General features: G+C 33.5%; 1 protein-coding gene across 2 annotated transcripts; it reads left to right on the forward strand.

Moving 5' to 3' along the window:
- Positions 1-3,155: 3,155 nt before the first annotated feature.
- LOC111043417 lies at positions 3,156-21,484 on the forward strand. Of its 2 annotated transcripts, none has more exons than XM_039436675.1 (5): positions 3,156-3,477; positions 4,992-5,298; positions 7,711-7,992; positions 13,642-13,819; positions 19,770-21,484. In XM_039436675.1, the coding sequence occupies exons 1-5, from the start codon at positions 3,437-3,439 to the stop codon at positions 19,934-19,936; spliced, it is 975 nt and encodes a 324-aa protein (XP_039292609.1). In that variant the 5' UTR covers positions 3,156-3,436; the 3' UTR covers positions 19,937-21,484. The 2 variants fall into 2 exon arrangements, with proteins under 2 accessions (XP_039292609.1, XP_022184064.2); XM_022328372.2 differs by lacking the exon at positions 19,770-21,484 and adding an exon at positions 15,920-16,467 and having other exon boundaries at positions 3,296-3,477.
- The last annotated feature ends 1,534 nt before the right edge of the window (positions 21,485-23,018 follow it).

Genomic DNA, 23,018 nt, shown 5'->3' on the forward strand with positions numbered 1-23,018 from the left:
AATGAGTACTGAGTTACAATTTTTCAAAAATGAGCAAAATTCTAGAAAATAATCAATTTTTATGAATTTTAGTTTTTAATCAAGAATGTCTTCCGATTATTACAATATTCAAATGTATAATTCAAAATCTCTACAACCTGAGACCAGGAAGAGTGCTCTATCTCTCAGATTTCCAGTTTTACACCTGATAATTCTGCTCCTTGTATTTTGAGAAACACCTCATTTTTAGCTTTAACCGTCATCACCAACTTCATTGTATTTTGAGAAACACCTCATTTTTAGCTTCAACCATCATCTCCAAGTTCATTGTAAACACAGCTGTTTCCGAGCTCGGGATTTAGCCAAGTTCTAGACTTTAAACAGCTTGAGTCAGAAAATTGGCTTTCCAAAACGGGGCATAGTTGCAGTTTTTATCACAGTTTCTATTTTCTCATTTCTATAATTGGTTACGTTTTTCCTTGGCGATATTTAACATTCCTAAATAATTCAAAATAGCTGAAACTACACTATTTTCTCTTTATTTTATTTTGTGTTCAATTTTCTATTTTTTCGAAATTTAATTCAAACCTGGCTATGATATAAAATATTTATAAGATCATGCTCTATGAGAATCACCGGTTAGATGCACTTAATTTGAGTATTTCCAAGTAGAGAGGCGCGCATAAGGACACCTCAAGGATGAAAATTTGAAACACTTATAATTTTTGACACTTTGATTGGATCCCCTCGAACTAAAATAACACTCATATTCTCAGGTCGTCAGAGCGGTTCAAAATCATGTACAGTAGGTACGGTATGCCATAAGTCACATTCGTTAGAGGAATGAAAAATTTATTGTTGAATGTAATTCAACCCATATTTCCATATAAAAAAAAATGTATTTATACAAAGACCTTAAAGACCCTCTCTTTAAAATCTTTGATTTTATATAATATTATTTCTACAGGTAAAAACATACTTTGAAACAGCCTCAGTTCAAAATATTATCACCAATATTTTGTTAAGGAGGCTGTGTCTCATGAATATGAGTTGATTATATTAATCAGCCCAAGGTGAATGAAAATAAATATGATCGATTCAATAATAAACAATAATTGAAAATTATTAATTTATGTAGCAACTAGGTAGACGTGAGTTAGATCATAGGAAATTAAATAAACAAAATTAATGACATTCTACTCGATCCTACCATTCCATTCCTTATTATAGACCTACAATTTTCATTAAGCTAATTCCAAATACTATTATAAATCCTGTCAATGTGTTGATTTTCTTATTGACCGAGCAAAGTGAGTCTAAGATTCAAGTCGACGGTTTGGCATTTCTCTTAATGTTTATATGTTGCGCATTTACGGCGAAACGCGGTAATAGATTTTCATGAAATTTGACAGGTATGTTCCTTTTTAAATCGCGCGTCGACGTATATACAAGGTTTTTGGAAATTTTGCATTTCAAGAATAATATATAAAAGGAAAAAGGAGCATCCTTAATACGCCAATATTAGAGTAAAAAATCTGGTATGGCGCACTCACACAACTTTCCTTGCCGTTATGAAAATTGATCACCTGACGCTAGTGTTCCCGCGCATCTCAAGTATACTATTCAAAGATTTGAGCCAGCTGGTGTCAGGGCAATAACTCTGGAGACACACGAGGTCTGCTATCTCTTCATAGTGAATCATTTAATAGAATCAACAGTTTGCAATTGGATAATCATATTTTATCGAATTTCGAGCTTATTTTTAATTTTAGGTGAAAATGTTACTGAACATTAATTGTAGAAATTCTCATTCTCAATCTTTTCCACTCGAAATTTTTTGTTCAAATTGTGTCTGAAGTCTGATAATTGAGAATCTAAAATCAAAATTTGCATAAATGGGGCGGAGCTCCTGAAATTTTTACAGATATGGGACTTGTGGCAGTTGATACAGCTTATCAATGACTATTTCAGGTACCTATAACTTTTATCAAAATCGTTGGAGCCGTTTTCGAGAAAATCGTGAAAAACCCTGTTTTTCACAACATTTTCGCCATTTCAGCCGCCATCTTGAATCGCATTTGATCGAAATTGTTCGTGTCGGATCCTTATATTGTAAGGACCTTAAGTTCCAAATTTCAAGTCATTCCGTTAATTGGGAGATGAGATATCGTGTACACAGACGCACATATACTCATATACACACATACAGACCAATATCCAAAAACCACTTTTTTGGACTCAGGGGACCTTGAAACGTATAGAAATTTAGAAATTGGGGTAGCTTATTTTTTTCGGAAAGCAATACTTTCCTTACCTATGGTAATAGGGCAAGGAAAGTAAAATCAGACTATAATAGAATTATTCATCATAAATCAGCTGTCGAGTGGATTATAAATTGCATTCCATGATGCATGCAATATCTCAATAATAATTGAATGTGTTCATCAAAAAATGTGTTTCTAAAAAATCAACAGCTGTGTAGACTATTAATTGCATGCCTCATTGAATGCAATTTTTATGAACTATTAAAAATGAACTATTGATTGCGTGCAATAAAGCATGCAATTTATTAGTAACTAAAATAACATAATGGTATTGTCTCTCGAACTTTCTCTGCTTGAACTCGGGCTGTCCTGTTGCCAGTATGTCTTGAAGGAATTTAGCTTTTGTTGGTAGCATTTTTGATACACCAACCCGAACAGCCATTACCCGTTTTAACACCGATATCTCGCCGACACGACATTCAGACAAGATTTACTCTGATGGACATTATAGGAGCGAGGTCTACTGATCACAGAACTACTAGTATATTTACAATTTTAAATAATATTCTATATTGAACTACTAATGTCTAATCAGGAAAATATTTAACAACTTAGCTAAATACTTTTCGTGTGATACTGATTTTTACCTCAGAAAAGGAGCTTGATAATCACTATGCACGTGCTTGAATGATATCCGTACTAATAGAAAATAATAAATAGTTTTGTATAAAATAATAATTAAAGTTTTTGTATTTTTGGATGTACTAAACTGAGAACTTGAGCAAATCATATTTGAAAGTCCCGCGGCTAGAGCTGGCAACTAGACAAATAGAAATAGACAAGCTTTCATACGAACTAGGTACTAAATATTCTTGCAAAAACCTGAGTTGAATAGATATGGATTAATTGTTTTGTATAATATGAAGTTTTTTACTCAATTGAAAACACACTCTTTTGAATAGAAAATTAGGTCAATAATTAATACAAACTCCACCCACATAATCACTTTCTCCAGATGGGAATTTTAATTTTTTTGTGTTTGAAGTCTTGTCTACGAAGGACAAAATGGCGTTAACATTAATAAAGTGAGGGTGTGTGTTGTGTTTTGTTTAATTGTTAATAATTTATGTTTACAGTAACTTACATTTTATCATTTTGTTGGTAGTTTTTACACTGAATTAATTACAACAAAGATGGAAATTGAAACCATCCCACCGATCAAGCCTGCTTTCAGGTAAGTAAAAAATAAAACTAGTGTTGATTTTTATTTCTTTTGAACATGCAACAGGCATAAATCGATCAATGTAGATACTAAACTTCTGACTTTTCCTCTTATGAATTATGAATGAATAGTAGTGATGTGGCCATGCGATTCAAAACATTTCAGGCTTTTCAACCAATCCTAACCTAAATATCTCTCGTTTGTTTACTCTAATCTTTCAATGCTACAATAGAAATAATATTATTCTACTCTACAGTAGAATAACTATTTACTTTGAGAATTACAATAAACAGTATCTTGGAAAAATGAATTGCCTTGGGTACCTTTCAATTTTGAGTATAATCTAAAGCTTTGACATCTTGAAAATCAGTAAATTTCACTTTTCTCAATCCCTAGCCCTAGATTTATTCAATATCTAGATTTACGCCCCCTATTTAACTTATTAATTTTCCCTTAATGCTGAAAACTGTCGGCTTTTCTATAATGCTTTGAAAAAATTTTAGAATTATTCCTATTAAAATAGTTGGCTACCCTTATTGGTTTTTCAGCTTTATAAAAATAATCTGATAAAGTTACTTGACTCAAACAAAAAGTTGTTTTCACCGTATACATCATGCAGAGCAGATTCTAATGGATAGAACCCACATATGATTTACTTCCTATTTTAACACTGTTGTCAGAGTTATAGGCTCATATTACATTTAACCACTATTAGGTAGCCAGAGACAATCAATATTATATTGGCGGCCAAGTGTAAAGCACGCTGGGACGCCAGTTAGACACCATGATCGGCTAGTGATCCAAGTGAGACATAAGTGCCTGGTACCCAAGATCTAGTGGCCGGCCGCCGCCATTATCTGGCATTCCTAGTGTAATGGTGTAATATTCACTTCATCAAGCTCTCAATTAATCAAGAATCAGCCTGGGTTGGCAACGTCAGTACGTCAACTGCTTAGTTCGTTAACAGACTGAAGTTTTTTAGTATTAGTGTTTGTGAGTTGGACTATAGGAAGTTTTGTAGGCTGTTGAGAAACTCATCAATTTCCCCCTAAACTCGTTGTGAGAGGATGAAATCAGTGGAACAGTTTCAAACTTTACTTTACTTTTCTTTTTACCACCTATATCATTGAGATCAGGGTCACGTCAGGTAAGGTAGGAGGGTGAGATCAGGGTATCAGCGGAAGATACGTTGAGTGCTTAGCTTCATGAATTCTTGTACTAAATACAGAGTGTTCTCACTCAGAAACAAACTGTTCCATAGCATGGAGTGGCAGTCCATCTACAAGCCACATGAAACAAATTCTGCAGCCATCTCGAGTTATTTGTGTTTCTAATTGTTTTGAACTTTGACGAAGTCTGTCTGGCGAGTGTCAGTGATTCGTTTCATTTCATTTTATTCAATCCCTATTTAACCAGTAACTTGGCTAAGATACATCCTGATATTAGAAACATTATTTCTCACTAGCTACTTTTATTTGATCTTTTTGATCTATGGAAGGTAACTAACAGTGACTTATGTGTTGCAGAGATCAAGACTACAGCCTGCGAGAAACTCTGCGACAGCTGCTGGTAGAGGGCCGCGAAGGGCAGCTGTGTGATTGGCTGAAGGAGGTCGGCTTCATTCCGCAAACTGTGCGCTGTGAGAACGCCGAATGCAACGGCGCCGCCATGTTGTGGAAGAAGGCGCGTATCATTGACAAGTATCACTGGGTGTGTCCTCTCTGCAAGAAGAAGGCCACCATCAGACATGGCACCTTCCTGGAATCGGTTCAGTGCACTGTGCGATCGGCCGTTGGAGCCATCATGGGCTGGTGTGACGGGATGCCTCCTGAGGTGCGTTTCATTATTTTTTGTCATAGTCATTCAATCTCAGCTGTTTTCCAAGCATGAAATCAAGCCGGTAAACAACCGGCTTGCAGAACAAATAAACATATGATTCTCATTACAGCATACTCTACTGTAATGAAACCATATGTTTTCTTTACAGTCGAGTATGTTTCCTAGTTCCGAAATAGGAACAGCAAAACTGCTACAAAAAAACCACATTCAGCGCACCAGGTGGAAGTTTTGTCAACTTCCACAAAATTCCTGATTCGGAATTTGTTAACTAGGTTATGTTGAATTGAATTGATTTATTGTTTCACAAAAAAGACTTGAAAAACATAAGTCAATGTACTAATTTAAAGAAAATTATATCTATAGAATGCATTTAGTAACTTCAGCATAAGAAGGTAATGTCATAGAGAAACAATAGCGTAAGTAGATATCCCATGGTATAAGGCGTTCATGTCGCAACTTTTTGTTTTACCGTATCTCAAGCCGATTACTGTCGATTTTCGATTTTTAAAGTTTTGGCCGGGTAAGAGTTCATGAACGGCACAATATGAGAGACTACCAGCGTCATAAAGCTTCATGGGAAAGAACTACGTGGACTATCAGCTTGAGATAACAGTAAAAGTTGCGACATAAACGCCCTATAGTCTACCATGGGAAATCTACTTACGCTATTGTTTCTCTATGGTAATGTTTTCATTAGATTATTATGGCATAAAATAGTGAACATGACTTGGACGTGAATGTCTTTAGCAGTGCTCGAATGAAATTCTAGTCGAGGCGTTAGCCGAGACTAGAATTTCATTCGAGCACTGCTAAAGACATCATTCTCGCCTGCAAAAGGCCCCTTCCCGTCAATATGACATAAGATACTATTACTTGGAGCCTTAGTACATAGAGCGCTGTGTCCGCAATTAGCGATTTTCCGAAAAATCACATTAGAAATAACAATCAAATGTGTGTGATGTTTGGGAAAATCGCTAATTGCGACCTTGATATGATATACTGAGCTATAGCTGTAGCCGCAATTAGTTATTTTCCGCGATTCGATTGTTATCTCTGATGTGATTTCTTCGAAAATCGCAAATTTCGGCCACAGCTGTGGCTCTGTAAACAAGGCTCTAATAGTTGAATTCAAATAACTTCAGACTGGAGGGATATACGGATCAGAGAGATTGAGAGAGATCTAAACCATTTCAGCCAATCCGAATTTAAATTCATTTATCTGTCATAAAAGTAATTACGGATGCCAGATAATAATAAAATAGAATCCCAAAAGTTGTTATGAAATATAGACCTTTTGATAATAGGGGTATTGGTAGACCTCTAGAAAGATGTTGGGTGTACAAGTTATAACGTCTGAACCGGTGTGTACGCCTCATTCTGGAAAGAAGAAGAAAATTAATAAAATATATATCATAAATTACAATATGGCACTACCGGCAAAGAACAACTTGTGCGCCGGCAGTGAGTTCGAACAACTATGTTGAATACATCAAAATACAAATAAAGATAGATCCTATTATAAACTAAACCGGATAAAACTACGGGAAAAGAGGTCACATCCCAATCATTAAAAATAAGTAAAAAAAAAACAGAACAATAGGTTGCTAAGACAAATAATTTCGAAGATTAATAACAAGACATATCAAGTAAAACACTGTACATAATTATTTATTATAAACATTTCTCTCAATCCAATCCAGTAAACAATTCATATTGGATTTTGTTATTCTATTACCATTAATGAATTTAGTTAGAACTTATAGGGCAGGTTTCCGAGCTCGGGATTTAGCTAAGTTCTAGACTTTAGACAGCTGGAGTCAGAAAATTGGCTTTCTGAAACGGGGCGTAGTCACAGGTTTTATGATAATCTTCATTTTCTAATTTCTATAATTGGAAACGTTTTCCTTGACGAAATAAAACATTCCTAAATTATTCAAAATAGCTGAAACTTTACACTATTTTCTCTTTATTTTATTTTGTGTTCAATTTTCTAGTTTTTCGAAATTTAATTCAAACGTGGACTGCGACTACGCCCCGTTTCAGAAAGCTAATTTTCTGACTCCAGCAGCTGGAACTTAGCTAAATCCCGAGCTCGGAAACCGGCCCATAAACTTGCAACTATTCATTCAAACTGACGTCTACATACAATAAAATTAAACGGCTAACTTCAATTTTCAATAGTAATGGATTTGAGGGACGCAAGTTATATGGATTATTCCTTGAATGTATCACTATTTTTGATACTGATTAATCTGATGTAAACATATGTTTGCCTCACTGTAAACCCCCGAAATTCATGGAAAATTGTTTCATCAGATTTAAAAATAATAATATATTAATTTCTACAAAACATGAAGACTATATTGAACAGAACAAGTAAATTAATAATTGGTGTTGTTTGGGTAGGAGTTCACACAGGACGACGGTAAGGTGAAGGCGTCAGTGGTGAAGAAGATCTACTCGATGTGCAGCCTGGTGACCGACTGGTACATGCAGCGGCACCCGGAGATATCGCTGCTCGGCGGAGAGGGGGACGACTACCCGCTCATAGTGGACATGTTCCCGCACGGCTGCATGACCACCACGCCGCACAACAACAACTACAGCAAGCAGGTGCTGTGTGTCGCCGACACGCGCTTTCTGCCCGCGCGCATATGGGTGCAGCTGCTCGATGTCGCCGAGGCCAAGGTAAGCGCTAGCCAGGAGGTGGTTGGAGGTTAGGGTTGTGGTCAGGGTTAGGGAGAAGTAGCTGAAAGTCAGAATGTCGCTGAAGCCAGGGTGAGGCTCAACCAGGGTGAAGCTAGTTGGAGGTTGAATGAGATTAGGGTTAGGAGATAATAGTTGGATTATGGTTGGGTGTCTAGACGTCCCGGAAAACTGGGAAAACTCTATTCCTTGAGTGAAGAGTTGATCACTCGTTTTATTTGTCTCTTTGACACGCCATCTCGATAGTTTATGTAAATTTTATGAACGTTTGTGTTTTTTAGGGCCGGTTTCCGAGCTTGGGATTTAGCTAAGTTTTTAGCTAGATTTTAGCTAAGTTCTAGACTTTAAACAGCTGGAGTCAGAAAATTGACTTTCCAAAACGGTGCGTAGTCGCAGTTTTTATCACAGTATTCACAGTTTTTATTTTCTCATTTTTATAATTGGAAACGTTTTTCCTTCACGATATTAAACATTCCTAAATAAATCAAAATAACTGGAACTTCATACTATTTTCTCTTTATTTTATTTTGTGTTCAATTTTCTATTTTTTCGAAATTTAATTCAAACGTGACTATGACAATGACTACGACTACGCCCCGTTTCGGAAAGCCAATTCTCTGACTCCAGCTGTTTAGAGTCTAGAACTTAGCCAAATCCCGAGCTCGGAAACCGGCCCTAAAAACCACAAACTTTCATAAAATTTACAAAAACTATTGAGATGGCGTGTCAAAGAGACAAATAAAACGAGTGATCTACTCTTCACTCAAGGAATAGAGTCTTACGAAATCTATCCAGTGGATAGAATGGTCATGGATGGAAAGAAAATTGAATTGAATTGGGATTGTCCTGGTTTTTTACCAAATGTCCCAGTGTCCCAAAAAAGTTTTACCACGTACCAAACGCTCAAAAGTCTCGGAATTTCTTGTTGAATAACTTACTTTTTTTAATCATGAGATATGGGTGTGTCTTTTCAATCAATATGAAAATAGACAGCAGTACTCTGAAATAAGGAAAAATTAACAATATTATTTATACTGCATACCTGCTCATAATGCAAATACAGAAAAATATATGAACATTCAATGCGCTGGTGAGAGGAGTAGAATGAAACTGGAGTCCCTCAAAGCCATTCTTCAGATTCTTTACAACTACGAAATGGGTTGTGTAGATCTCCACAATTCAAAAAGAAAGAAAGCTGGGAGAAAACACTGCTGGAAAGTGTCCAAGTTTTCTCTGGGAAAGATCTGGACATTCTAGGTTCAGGAGAAGTTAGTTGAAGGTTAGAGGAAGTAAGGATTAGTGTTATAATGTTATGGTAAGGTTTAGGGAGAAGTAGTTGAAGGTTTGATGAAGTGAGGATTAATGTTACAAGTTTGCATAACACAATTAATACAAGCTTGGGTAACTTGTATGGTTTAGGGAAACGTTAGTTAAAATAATGTGGTTGGTAGTTATGGTTTGGGCTATAGAGCAGTTAATTGTGGTTAGAATAATGGTTAGGATTAGGGATAAGTTAGTTGAAGATTAGCTAAGGCTAGGATGGTTAGGGAGAAGTTAGGTTAGGTTAAATTAAAAAAAATAGATGGTTGAAATTGGTTCAGTTAAAATTAGTTATTAGATTAGGATAGGTTGAAGTTAGTTAATGATTAAGGTGAGTTCAGCATTGCTCCTATCACCCACGCACAAGCCAAGAGCTCATGTGGCATCATCCTCAGGAAAACTCTCTAGGATAAGGCATTCATTACCAATACGGGAACTAACAATTTAAGTGACATGATTAATGTAAAATAATTATTAAAACTGTGAAAAAATGAATTAGTTCAGTAAAATTAAATCTCGAACAGAATCTAAAAGCTTGAATAAAATCTCTTCAGGTATAGATATATATCCTTACTTAAATCGCTTCTATGTTTTTTGAATAGCCTAGACAACTCATAATTTATTATGACTTTTCATAGTTCATCATTGTCACAGGCTGATAATATCGTATTGAACTGTTAGGCGTGTTGATTGAATTTAAAAATCAAACCTATACTTGTTGAGAGTACTTCAAAAACTTCAATTGCTGTGTTTACTATATTTTACTGCATGTACTAAAAGTTGGAGAAACAATAATATGCTTTATTCAAAAAATTTCTAGTACTGAGAACTGTTTTTTACTAAGCTTTTTTTATCCCAAGTAATCATTTTCCATGCAGCTGAACAATCTTTGAAAGAATCTTTAAAAATATCGTAAAGTTGGATTAACTGTTCAAGAAACTTCGATGCTTTAATTAAATGTTTGATACAGTTCTGCGCTAGCATATTCCAACTATGCTTTCTCTCCTTGGAATATTAATCATGGTATTGTTCTTTGACAATTTGTTATTTTTATGAGCCACAACAGTTTGCATGCCATTAATTATCATGACAGGATAGGATTCGATAAAAGGATAGGCTATTTCTATCTTTTCCGGCCTAAATAATTCGTTGTCTATCAAATGTGTGTAGGCCTACTTCATTTATGTTTACGAACTTTATTTTGTGGAACATACGTAGGAATAGAATTTGTAATTTAAATCAAAATGATAATTGCAATTTAGTCGAACTGTTATGAATTTTAATTTATAATCTACTTAATTGTTGATTGATGTTTGATCTGAGTAAATAATCAGATTAGATGCAGATTAGATTTATTTATTCATGTATATAACAATTTATTGTTGGGATATAACATGATATGCTAAGCAAACTTTAAATTGTAATTTGCATAAATAAATAAAGCTAGTCTGAGTCATAATATTAACTAACAAATAACAATACAGCTAACTGAATTTTTACACGTAATATGTAATTCAATGAATTTCAATAAGTATGAATTGAAGAATTATTGTACGATATGAAGATTGATTAAATCATAAATGCAATTTTAGTATGGTTGTGAAATAGTGTGTTTTATGAAAATCGGCGGATTAAACAGATTACTGTCAATTTGGGATACAAATATCCTTCATATTGAATAATGAACTGAATTGCTCAAAGAACTTGGTAAATGATTATTGCCTTTAATTAATATTTCGTAACTTTCTATAAATATTATCATCTGTAACATCACTATTGTTTAGTGCTTGTTACAGATTGTGTAGTAGGAAGTGTAGAATTCCTACTGGAAACACTGTTTTCAATCATTAGAACAACAAGGTAATTTTAGAATAACCTAGATCTTGCAGAAATTGTTGGATCATTTCTCATTGTCCTTGACTTGTAATGTAAAATCATTTTATAGGTATTACCTTGGATACTAATTGGGTAAGTACAGTCTGCTGCAAAAGCCAGCTCAATTTAGGAATGAGAAAAGCATTCTTCATGCAAATTTATTCATTATTTCTTAATTATGTTCAATTTGCATACGCCTTCTACTTTTTTAGCTCCTAATTACCGTATTATTTTTGTTGTATCCCTCAATTATTATAGTTTTGAGTGTATTGCAGCACTGTTTTAGTTTTATTCACACGAAATATTTTGTTGGAATGATATGTATTGAAATTCAGTTTTTGGTTGGATATTTCCTACGTTTTATTCTATCGAATTGTTGAAATTTTTGTTGAATACCACGTTTTATTTCTTATCGCAAATTTTTGTTGGAATGTATTTAAATGCTCAATTATCCCACTACTTGATTTTTCCTCAAAATATTTAGTTTTGTTAATAGTTAATGTTATCATCTGTTGTTAGTAGTAAGTGTACCTTGCCTGATTTCCGTATTTCACTTTATTATCTTTTCATGTCTTCGAGAAAAGGCGTTTGAAGATAAGTTATTGTCTTTATATTAGTACTTTATCCATGATTTATTGGCAAGTTTCTGATAACACTTTCCTGTTTATAATTGTCATTTTTTAGCTTTTCCCAACTTATTTTAGCTTTACTCAACTGTTATCAACATAGCTTTGATGAGTCTATTTCTAAGTATTTTTCGTTATCTGATCAATTATATTATTTATTATCTCGTTATTTCTATTTAAATAATTGAAATTCAGTAGTTATAAAAATTTTCAGTTTTAGAATTAGAAACCAAATAATGGAATTGTTCATATTAATTCTTTTAAAGCGTACAAAATAAATTGTTGATATTAAGGTATACTAAAATAAGTCGATCAAGGTCGATCTATTTACGTCACTCCTGAGTGCTGGAATTCTTCCTTGAAGTATTTATTCTCAATATTTTATTTCCTATCTTTAATGTGTTCAATAATTATGGTGTCTTAAGCATTGAAACTTTAGTTTTGTGCTGATTAAACTATTCAAATAGAAAATATAACTTATATTGAGCTCTATTGATTGGGAGTCCCTGACGGAAGTTTCACCTCGCTTTATTAAATAATTTAAGCCGTCAATGGGGCCTAACGAAAAGTAATACGATAGTAATAGTACATGTTACTGTTGTCACCATCAACATCACAATATTTATAAAAAAACTTGAAATTCATTAAATTTGTAGTTCCATTATAATTTATAAACATGATAATTATTATTGAACTATTACTTATTCAGTGCAATATAAGATACATTTTGAGATGTCTTCGAATCACGAAAACACGAAAAAACTCTAAAAGTGATGGATGACCAGCTATGTTTTCATATAAAGCCACGAACTCGCGCATTCCACTTTTCATCAGCTGATTATATCATCTGTATTTGTACAGAAACAGTAAGGTACATATTACAGATATAATAAGCTTAGCATCAGCTGATGAAAAGTGGAATGCGCGTGTTCGTGGCGCTCAAATCTGTACGCAGCTAAACCTTCCGGCAGTCGCGCTGTTGTAAAAAGTACAAGTGTCAGTTTTTTTTGTTGCACAAAACAATTGAATGGGGTGGTGTCAGTGAATGAGTCACCTATGCATTCCAAAACTTTCCCCCCATCACTCCACTGAGTTGCAGTATCAACTGAGCAATGATTCAGTCTTTAGGTGCCATTTAGTCGTGACAGTGCATAAGTCGCACTGCAAAGACTGTATACGGGGACTGTAAACGAACCAATAACACAGAATTGATGGCTTTGCTTGATGTACCTTATTGGGCTATAAAATGGTAATCATCGAAATGTTCATAGGCGTAATATAATTCAAGAAGATGGAAAAAGTAATAATTATATAATTAATATGTTTTGATAGTAAGCAGAGTACATAACACTTGGAAAATTGGATGTTGTAAAAAATACAACACGCGACTGCTCGTGTGAATGAGTAGGGCGTGACTACCGGAAGGTTAACAGTCAGTTTTTAGGCCCATTGACGGCTTAAGTTATATACTCAGGCGAGGCGAAACTTCCGTCAGAGACTTTCCATCAATAAAAGCCATAAGATTATTAATTTTCATGTAGATTTTAAATAAGAATTGAATAATTATTCACAGAATTACACTAAATGATCACAATACAGTGATATTCACTCCACTTTGCGCTCAAGTCTGTGCGAATTTTTATTATATTAGCCGGGACCGTCAATTAACGTGTCTAGTTGAACAATCAATTGAAACTTTTGGTTTACTCTAATCTTGTTTGGATGCTCTTTATTCTATTTTTGTGTTATCTCGTTTGAATGTTTCATGTGTTCTTGCTCTAATTTAGTTGCATTTGATGTGTGAATTCAGGACTATTCTAAAGTGATTCCACTGCTGCTGAACCACATCAGGCCTCGCTCCACCCTGGTGGTCAGTCCACTTCTGTTTCCCGAACTGAGTGCCGTCACTGACATGAAGGAGGTGATCAGCATAGAGGCACTCACCACTCTCAACGAGGAGGACTACCAGCGATCGCTCAAGAATCTTGGTCAGTTGCACGCTTTTCACGATTTTTTTTCTTTATGTACACGGAAAAATGTTTCCGATTCTCTGCTCAGCTATCCTCACTGCCTTCTATAGAGTTACCGGTATTAATATTAACTGTTAATTCTTGTTCGAAATAATAAATTACATTATATTTGTCAAGAAAAAATATTTTCTAATAATAAATTTTTTTAATTGAAATTGAATATTTTTCCAATTGATTATATTTCTACATGTTGAAAAAAAATCTGGCAACGTTGCGAAGCTAGAAAAGGATAGCGCTATCTGCTTTGTCGAATGATAGACAAGGATAACACCAATTCTAATCAAATACTGCCATTATAACGTGGACATGTTGAAGACACTTTTTGAGTGCACTAGTAGTATAGTTATTAAAATACTATCTTTTGATGAATGCACTAGAACTGTGAATATATGCTGTAACTGTAAAACAAATACAGATTGAACTTAGAGAGTAGCTTTGTGTTTCTTTACTGGAATTCAATTTTTCATTATAAAAATTGTTTCTTGATCTATTCCGGACTGCGATTTATTAGCACACTATTTTCTATTTGAAAAGTAAATTCGTTTACATAATAATTATTGTGGACGATAGAGATAAGATTATAGATTTGCTGTCAAATTTCTCACGGCAAAAAATATTAGATATCTATTTGTATTTTGCGGACTCTTTAAATAAAAGAGGATATGCTCTGATTAATAATTAATAAATCTGCATTATGTCATTTTTGAGTGTAGCTATATGTGATTGTTACCTGATGATGATATTAATCCTTATATCATTTGTTCTGTTTGCTATATTGTCTATTTATTGAGTTAATGTTATAAATTGTGCTCCTGTAATTATTATTTTTTTCCTGTAAGCTTACTCTGTTTTTTATAGTGTTGTAATTTATATTTTTATTGATGTCAACTCTATAGGGCATGCCCATTATGACAACTAGAGATTTCTATTCTATTCTACTAAAAAAGTAAATCCGTATGGCTTTTGTTTGTGGGGAGCCCAAGCAGGAGGATTCCATCTCGCCTGAATATATTATTTAAGTCGTCAATGGGCCTCACGACTGTCATACTTCAGCCGGGACCGTTAATCTAACCTGCCCATCCCATACACTGGAGTGACATGGTCAAAAACGTTTTGGTGCTAAGTGCGGTTTGAACCCGGGATCTCTAGGCTGCTACGCAAGCACTCTATCCACTAGACCACGTTCGAAGACATATCCGTTCGCACATGTTCGATACACTTGTCCTGTCTTTAGTGGCCAAATACAACTTTTTTGGTCTTTCCTACTGTGAGGTGAATCTAAACGTTTTCAAATCTCAAAAACGTTATCATGAAAAGGGCTAACAGTGTCTCAGCTGGAGTTATAAGCTGTACCCCAAACACTTGTTGACCATAAGAATATTGAATAGCTTCCACTATTTTTCTTTTCATAGGTTCTGGAGTTTGTCAGACGTCCTAGCTGTCTAACAAATAGAGAATGCGTTTGTGTGACATTGTCATTCATCCCCTCATTATCACCTGGGCTTAAAATACTCGTGAAGAGTTGCCCTTGAAAATAAATAAATGAATAGAAGAAACAGAAAAATGTCAACTATTAGGGCGAGACCATATTAGGCGTATTTTTCTAGCGCCAACCCAATCAGCCAATCGAAGAGCTTCCTGCTCTCTTCTCGTTTCTGCCGACTCTAAAAACGTCTGAAAAGTCGCGTAATATGTTTACGCTCTGATAGCTGTTTTTTCTGTTTTTATTTATTTATACATTGATAGATACGAAATCATTCAACTATAAATGATTGGGAAAGGAACAACAGGCTTGAAGCCCAAAACGTTTTCTCGATTGGTTCGAGAGCTCCAATGGAGGACTTCTGACAAGCTCCAACCTGTGAAAGTAATAATAGTGAATGGTGTTTTATTTTTATTTGCTTCAGTTTTTAGAAAATAGTTATGTGTTTATTTGCAGCGCGATTCGAAGTGATATGACTTTGACATTGTTGTAGCATTTTCAAATGTTTTTAACAATAAATTATTTTGATTTTTTTTTTCATTTTGTGACGTGTTTGCAAACGTTTTATTTTACAGAAACCATTTGGGAGTCAACAGTGAGCGTTTGCCAGGAGATCCAAGACATGAGCAACGCCGAGGGCAGTCAGCTGTTACGCGAACTGCAATGGCGGACCATCTTCAATCCGCGCATCAAGACGATTTTCGCGCACATCGTTGAGTATCAGGCGCATGCGCGCAATTAACCACCTTCTATAATTAACATTATTTGTTAATCACATTAAATAATTAACCTTTATCGAAGACTACTGCAGTATTTCACTTTTGTAAATTGATTGATTTTTCAATGTTATTTGGAGACAACTGCGTTATTAACCCTTGTCGAAGATTGTCCTGTTTTTTGGTGACAACTGCTGTTTTTATCTCGTTTAATTAAACCATGAATCTGTCCTATTATTTGGAGACTGCTGCGGTGAAATAATTGGACAAAGTTATCAATTAATTACAAGAGTGAAATACATGTAATTAATTGATAATAATTTTGTCTTATTATTTAGAGACTACTGTTGTGAAACGATTAAAGTTCTCAGTTAATCATATGAGTGAAATACACATGCAATTAATTGATAATTAATCTACTGCAGTATTTCACGGACTATCAGCTACCTGATTATGTAGAGTTGTGGCTGCTCTTAACTTGACACTAGGTTAGTCCCTTAGATTGATGTTGAGAAAGATGAAAAATTGGTTTTGGTTAACTTATAGATTTGAAAATATTTTAAACTATTCATATTTATTTGTATTTTAGAAATATTTATTCATTCAAAATTTGCATGCATTAGAAAATAGTTTTGGTTAACTTGAGAATTTCATTTTTCCAAATATCGGGTTAACTTGGATGTATTTTTGAAAATCAGGTTTATTTGACTTGAGGTTTTCAAATTCGGTTTAGGTGTACTGTACTGGAAATTATTCAAAAATCTAAGAATCATGATCATGATGTCATTACCAGCACATAAATAAACAAACGAATAATGAATAAAACCTAAATATTAAAATAAATTAATTAACTCTTTCAAATTTTAATATGTTGACCTAAACTAACCTTTAGCCTTCAAAATATTATTGAATAAATAATAATAATCAAATATTAATGGAGGCAACAGGTGGAAACCCATTTTGCCTCCTTCACATATATACATACAAATATACTTTCAACATAAAATATTATACAATTTTAATTAAAAAATGAAAGAAATATACAATTAATTATAAAAAGAATACAAATAAAACTGAAGTAATCATGAACGATAAGCAATAATAATTGCGTAAAAGAATAATAATTGAACAAAATAATAATACAAAAATATTGATAAATAAGAATCAATAATAATAGATAAATATAAAAAGAAAATGAGAGAGAATGTCTGTAAAACCAAAATTGAGAGGAAATGGTTAATTGATTTATAATAAAAAATAGGATAAAATTGGAGCATAAATCACAAAAAGACAGATCACATGCTACCTAACCAAATTATATGAGATCTCAAGGAATGGAGAGGGAAAAACCAGAAGACATCAAAGTGCTTCGAATAATGATTAAAATTCTCTGAACTCTATTTAGAGGAGAGCAATGACTTACAGTTCTGGAGCGCGTTATATGAAATGAAAAACCAGAACGGCAAGCAATGGTATTAACATATATATTAATCTTTGGAAGCAAATAGGATGAATCATTCTATCATTTAGTAATAAATTATAAAGAAAATAATTGATTTGACATCGCGTCTTACTTTCAAAGAAGTGATATTGAACTCATCCAAGAGGAAAATAATTGATTTGACATCGCGTCTTACTTTCAAAGAAGTGATATTGAACACTTCCAAGTTGGAAGGATAATCAAAGGGACAAAAATATTATGTTTTCTGTTGTAATAAATGCATCTTAAAAATTTGTTCTGTAAACGTTTCAGTAGGTACATCTGTTCATTATAATATGGGTTACATATTTCGCATACATATTCTAACAGGCTTCTTACAATTGACTTATATAGAAGTATCAAAGGCTCTACATCACTGAAGGGCGAGCAAGTCCTCAAGATGAATCCCATCCGCTGATTGGCTCTATTAACTGTGTACTCTACATGTGAGTTGAAAGAGAGGTCAGAGCTGAATACCACCCCCAGGTCCTTGAACATTGGACCACAGTTAATCAATTAATATAAGCTTTCATAATGGATGACAGGTTAGATTAATTGATTAACTGTTGGTCCAATTCTTCTCTGTTAGTTTTCATTCATGACAAAATAAAAATCATCAAAATCTATGGAGTTTGTAATAATTGTTATATTATTTTTAATTCTCTCTTTGTGTTATCAATTCAATTGGAAAATTAAAATTCTCTCCATTACAATGGTCAATGACATCACTTCAGTTCACTCAAGCTATTTCAATTCTAAAGTGAGATGGACAAACGGAGAGTTGCACTACTTGAAATTTGAGAACTTACATGAATTCTCAATTTTATTTAGGACTAGTATTATATTATTTATCCCTTTATATTAATGATGCTTATCCCTTAATAAAAGTCATTGGTGAATGGTGGTCAATTAAATACATCTATTCTCATTAACATTGATAAATTTAATGAATTGACAACTTCTGGGGTACAAATATTATAAATTGTGCTCCTGTAATTATTATTTTTTTCCTGTAAGCTTACTCTGTTTTTTATAGTGTTGTAATTTATATTTATTATTGATGTCAACTCTATAGGGCATGCCCATTATGACAAAGAGATTTCTATTCTATTCTACTAAAAAAGTAAATCCGTATGGCTTTTGTTTGTGGGGAGCCCAAGCAGGAGGATTCCATCTCGCCTGAATATATTATTTAAGTCGTCAATGGGCCTCACGACTGTCATACTTCAGCCGGGACCGTTAATCTAACCTGCCCATCCCATACACTGGAGTGACATGGTCAAAAACGTTTTGGTGCTAAGTGCGGTTTGAACCCGGGATCTCTAGGCTGCTACGCAAGCACTCTATCCACTAGACCACGTTCGAAGACATCCGTTCGCACATGTTCGATACACTGTCCTGTCTTTAGTGGCCAAATACAACTTTTTTGGTCTTTCCTACTGTGAGGTGAATCTAAACGTTTTCAAATCTCAAAAACGTTATCATGAAAAGGGCTAACAGTGTCTCAGCTGGAGTTATAAGCTGTACCCCAAACACTTGTTGACCATAAGAATATTGAATAGCTTCCACTATTTTTCTTTTCATAGGTTCTGGAGTTTGTCAGACGTCCTAGCTGTCTAACAAATAGAGAATGCGTTTGTGTGACATTGTCATTCATCCCCTCATTATCACCTGGGCTTAAAATACTCGTGAAGAGTTGCCCTTGAAAATAAATAAATGAATAGAAGAAACAGAAAAATGTCAACTATTAGGGCGAGACCATATTAGGCGTATTTTCTAGCGCCAACCCAATCAGCCAATCGAAGAGCTTCCTGCTCTCTTCCTCGTTTCTGCCGACTCTAAAAACGTCTGAAAAGTCGCGTAATATGTTTACGCTCTGATAGCTGTTTTTTCTGTTTTTATTTATTTATACATTGATAGATACGAAATCATTCAACTATAAATGATTGGGAAAGGAACAACAGGCTTGAAGCCCAAAACGTTTTCTCGATTGGTTCGAGAGCTCCAATGGAGGACTTCTGACAAGCTCCAACCTGTGAAAGTAATAATAGTGAATGGTGTTTTATTTTATTTGCTTCAGTTTTTAGAAAATAGTTATGTGTTTATTTGCAGCGCGATTCGAAGTGATATGACTTTGACATTGTTGTAGCATTTTCAAATGTTTTAACAATAAATTATTTTGCATTTTTTTTCATTTTGTGACGTGTTTGGAAACGTTTTATTTGACAGAAACCATCTGGGAGTCGACAGTGAGCGTTTGCCAGGAGATCCAAGACATGAGCAACGCCGAGGGCAGTCAGCTGTTACGCGAACTGCAATGGCGGACCATCTTCAATCCGCGCATCAAGACGATTTTCGCGCACATCGTTGAGTATCAGGCGCATGCGCGCAATTAACCACCTTCTATAATTAACATTATTTGTTAATCACATTAAATAATTAACCTTTATCGAAGACTACTGCAGTATTTCACTTTTGTAAATTGATTGATTTTTCAATGTTATTTGGAGACAACTGCGTTATTAACCCTTGTCGAAGATTGTCCTGTTTTTTGGTGACAACTGCTGTTTTTCTCTCGTTTAATTAAACCATGAATCTGTCCTATTATTTGGAGACTGCTGCGGTGAAATAATTGGACAAAGTTATCAATTAATTACAAGAGTGAAATACATGTAATTAATTGATAATAATTTTGTCTTATTATTTAGAGACTACTGTTGTGAAACGATTAAAGTTCTCAGTTAATCATATGAGTGAAATACACATGCAATTAATTGATAATTAATCTACTGCAGTATTTCACGGACTATCAGCTACCTGATTATGTAGAGTTGTGGCTGCTCTTAACTTGACACTAGGTTAGTCCCTTTAGATTGATGTTGAGAAAGATGAAAAATTGGTTTTGGTTAACTTATAGATTTGAAAATATTTTAAACTATTCATATTTATTTGTATTTTAGAAAATATTTATTCATTCAAAATTTGCATGCATTAGAAAATAGTTTTGGTTAACTTGAGAATTTCATTTTTCCAAATATCGGGTTAACTTGGATGTATTTTTGAAAATCAGGTTTATTTGACTTGAGGTTTTCAAATTCGGTTTAGGTGTACTGTACTGGAAATTATTCAAAAATCTAAGAATCATGATCATGATGTCATTACCAGCACATAAATAAACAAACGAATAATGAATAAAACCTAAATATTAAAATAAATTAATTAACTCTTTCAAATTTTAATATGTTGACCTAAACCTAACCTTTAGCCTTCAAAAATATTATTGAATAAATAATAATAATCAAATATTAATGGAGGCAACAGGTGGAAACCCATTTTGCCTCCTTCACATATATACAATACAAATATACTTTCAACATAAAATATTATACAATTTTAATTAAAAAATGAAAGAAATATACAATTAATTATAAAAGAATACAAATAATAACTGAAGTAATCATGAACGATAAGCAATAATAATTGCGTAAAAGAATAATAATTGAACAAAATAATAATACAAAAATATTGATAAAATAAGAATCAATAATAATAGATAAATATAAAAGAAAAATGAGAGAGAATGTCTGTAAAACCAAAATTGAGAGGAAATGGTTAATTGATTTATAATAAAAAATAGGATAAAATTGGAGCATAAATCACAAAAAGACAGATCACATGCTACCTAACCAAATTATATGAGATCTCAAGGAATGGAGAGGGAAAAACCAGAAGACATCAAAGTGCTTCGAATAATGATTAAAAATTCTCTGAACTCTATTTAGAGGAGAGCAATGACTTACAGTTCTGGAGCGCGTTATATGAAATGAAAAACCAGAACGGCAAGCAATGGTATTAACATATATATTAATCTTTGGAAGCAAATAGGATGAATCAATTCTATCATTTAGTAATAAATTATAAAGGAAAATAATTGATTTGACATCGCGTCTTACTTTCAAAGAAGTGATATTGAACTCATCCAAGAGGAAAATAATTGATTTGACATCGCGTCTTACTTTCAAAGAAGTGATATTGAACACTTCCAAGTTGGAAGGATAATCAAAGGGACAAAAATATTATGTTTTCTGTTGTAATAAATGCATCTTAAAAATTTGTTCTGTAAACGTTTCAGTAGGTACATCTGTTCATTATAATATGGGTTACATATTTCGCATACATATTCTAACAGGCTTCTTACAATTGACTTATATAGAAGTATCAAAGGCTCTACATCACTGAAGGGCGAGCAAGTCCTCAAGATGAATCCCATCCGCTGATTGGCTCTATTAACTGTGTACTCTACATGTGAGTTGAAAGAGAGGTCAGAGCTGAATACCACCCCCAGGTCCTTGAACATTGGACCACAGTTAATCAATTAATATAAGCTTTCATAATGGATGACAGGTTAGATTAATTGATTAACTGTTGGTCCAATTCTTCTCTGTTAGTTTTCATTCATGACAAAATAAAAATCATCAAAATCTATGGAGTTTGTAATAATTGTTATATTATTTTTAATTCTCTCTTTGTGTTATCAATTCAATTGGAAAATTAAAATTCTCTCCATTACAATGGTCAATGACATCACTTCAGTTCACTCAAGCTATTTCAATTCTAAAGTGAGATGGACAAACGGAGAGTTGCACTACTTGAAATTTGAGAACTTACATGAATTCTCAATTTTATTTAGGACTAGTATTATATTATTTATCCCTTTATATTAATGAATGCTTATCCCTTAATAAAAGTCATTGGTGAATGGTGGTCAATTAAATACATCTATTCTCATTAACATTGATAAATTTAATGAATTGATAACTTCTGGGGTACAAATATTATAATTTTACGTTACTCTTATGGGACTAGAACAGTTTTCACGTGTCAAGGTAAGAGCCAAGGCTGCACTGAGGTTAATAGACACCTTGCTTTTATTCTAAGGTTGAACATTATTTGAAAAATGAATAAAAGCTCTGTTTCTTTTAACCTTGAACGTAACCACAATTTATTTGCCTATTATTGTGGTGATACAATTATATTACATCACGCATAGATTAGTGCTTTATATTTGAAGCAAAATACCATGTATTATTATAGTAATATTTTTATTATATTCTATCTACTTACGGTGCCTTAAACTACTTTTTTGTTTTCTCAGAGTGTTTATGTTTATTGATTAGTTTGTTGTATTTTTATTACAACTGAATCTCAATCAGGAAACTAGTTGAGGGTTATTTAAGGTTAGTTCTTCAAGATTGGATAATTCTTCAAGACAAGTTAGGTTTTCGATGTACTAGTAAGACCCTCAATCGTTAATTATTACTTATTACATTCATTTATCCAACTAAATATTTATTCAATGTTAGTGCAATTACTTCTGTAGTTTTTGAAGGTTGTAGGCTATGGGTGAGATTAATTAATCCAATTTATTATGTTTACAAATTAATGCATAGAATAATATCTATGCATTCCTTGAAAGTA

This window comes from Nilaparvata lugens, chromosome 10 (genome assembly GCF_014356525.2).
Source record: "Nilaparvata lugens isolate BPH chromosome 10, ASM1435652v1, whole genome shotgun sequence".
In the NCBI taxonomy this organism is placed as follows: Eukaryota; Metazoa; Arthropoda; class Insecta; order Hemiptera; family Delphacidae; genus Nilaparvata; species Nilaparvata lugens.

What these genes read in the sequence shown, in the direction of transcription:
- LOC111043417 (XM_039436675.1), top strand. Translation starts at nt 3,437, where the DNA reads ATGGAAATTGAAACCATCCCACCGATCAAGCCTGCTTTCAG. An exon ending in GTGACGGGATGCCTCCTGAG is followed by an intron (nt 5,299 to 7,710) that starts GTGCGTTTCATT and finishes TTGTTTGGGTAG; the next exon opens with GAGTTCACACAGGACGACGG. An exon ending in GCGATCGCTCAAGAATCTTG is followed by an intron (nt 13,820 to 19,769) that starts GTCAGTTGCACG and finishes TTTATTTGACAG; the next exon opens with AAACCATCTGGGAGTCGACA.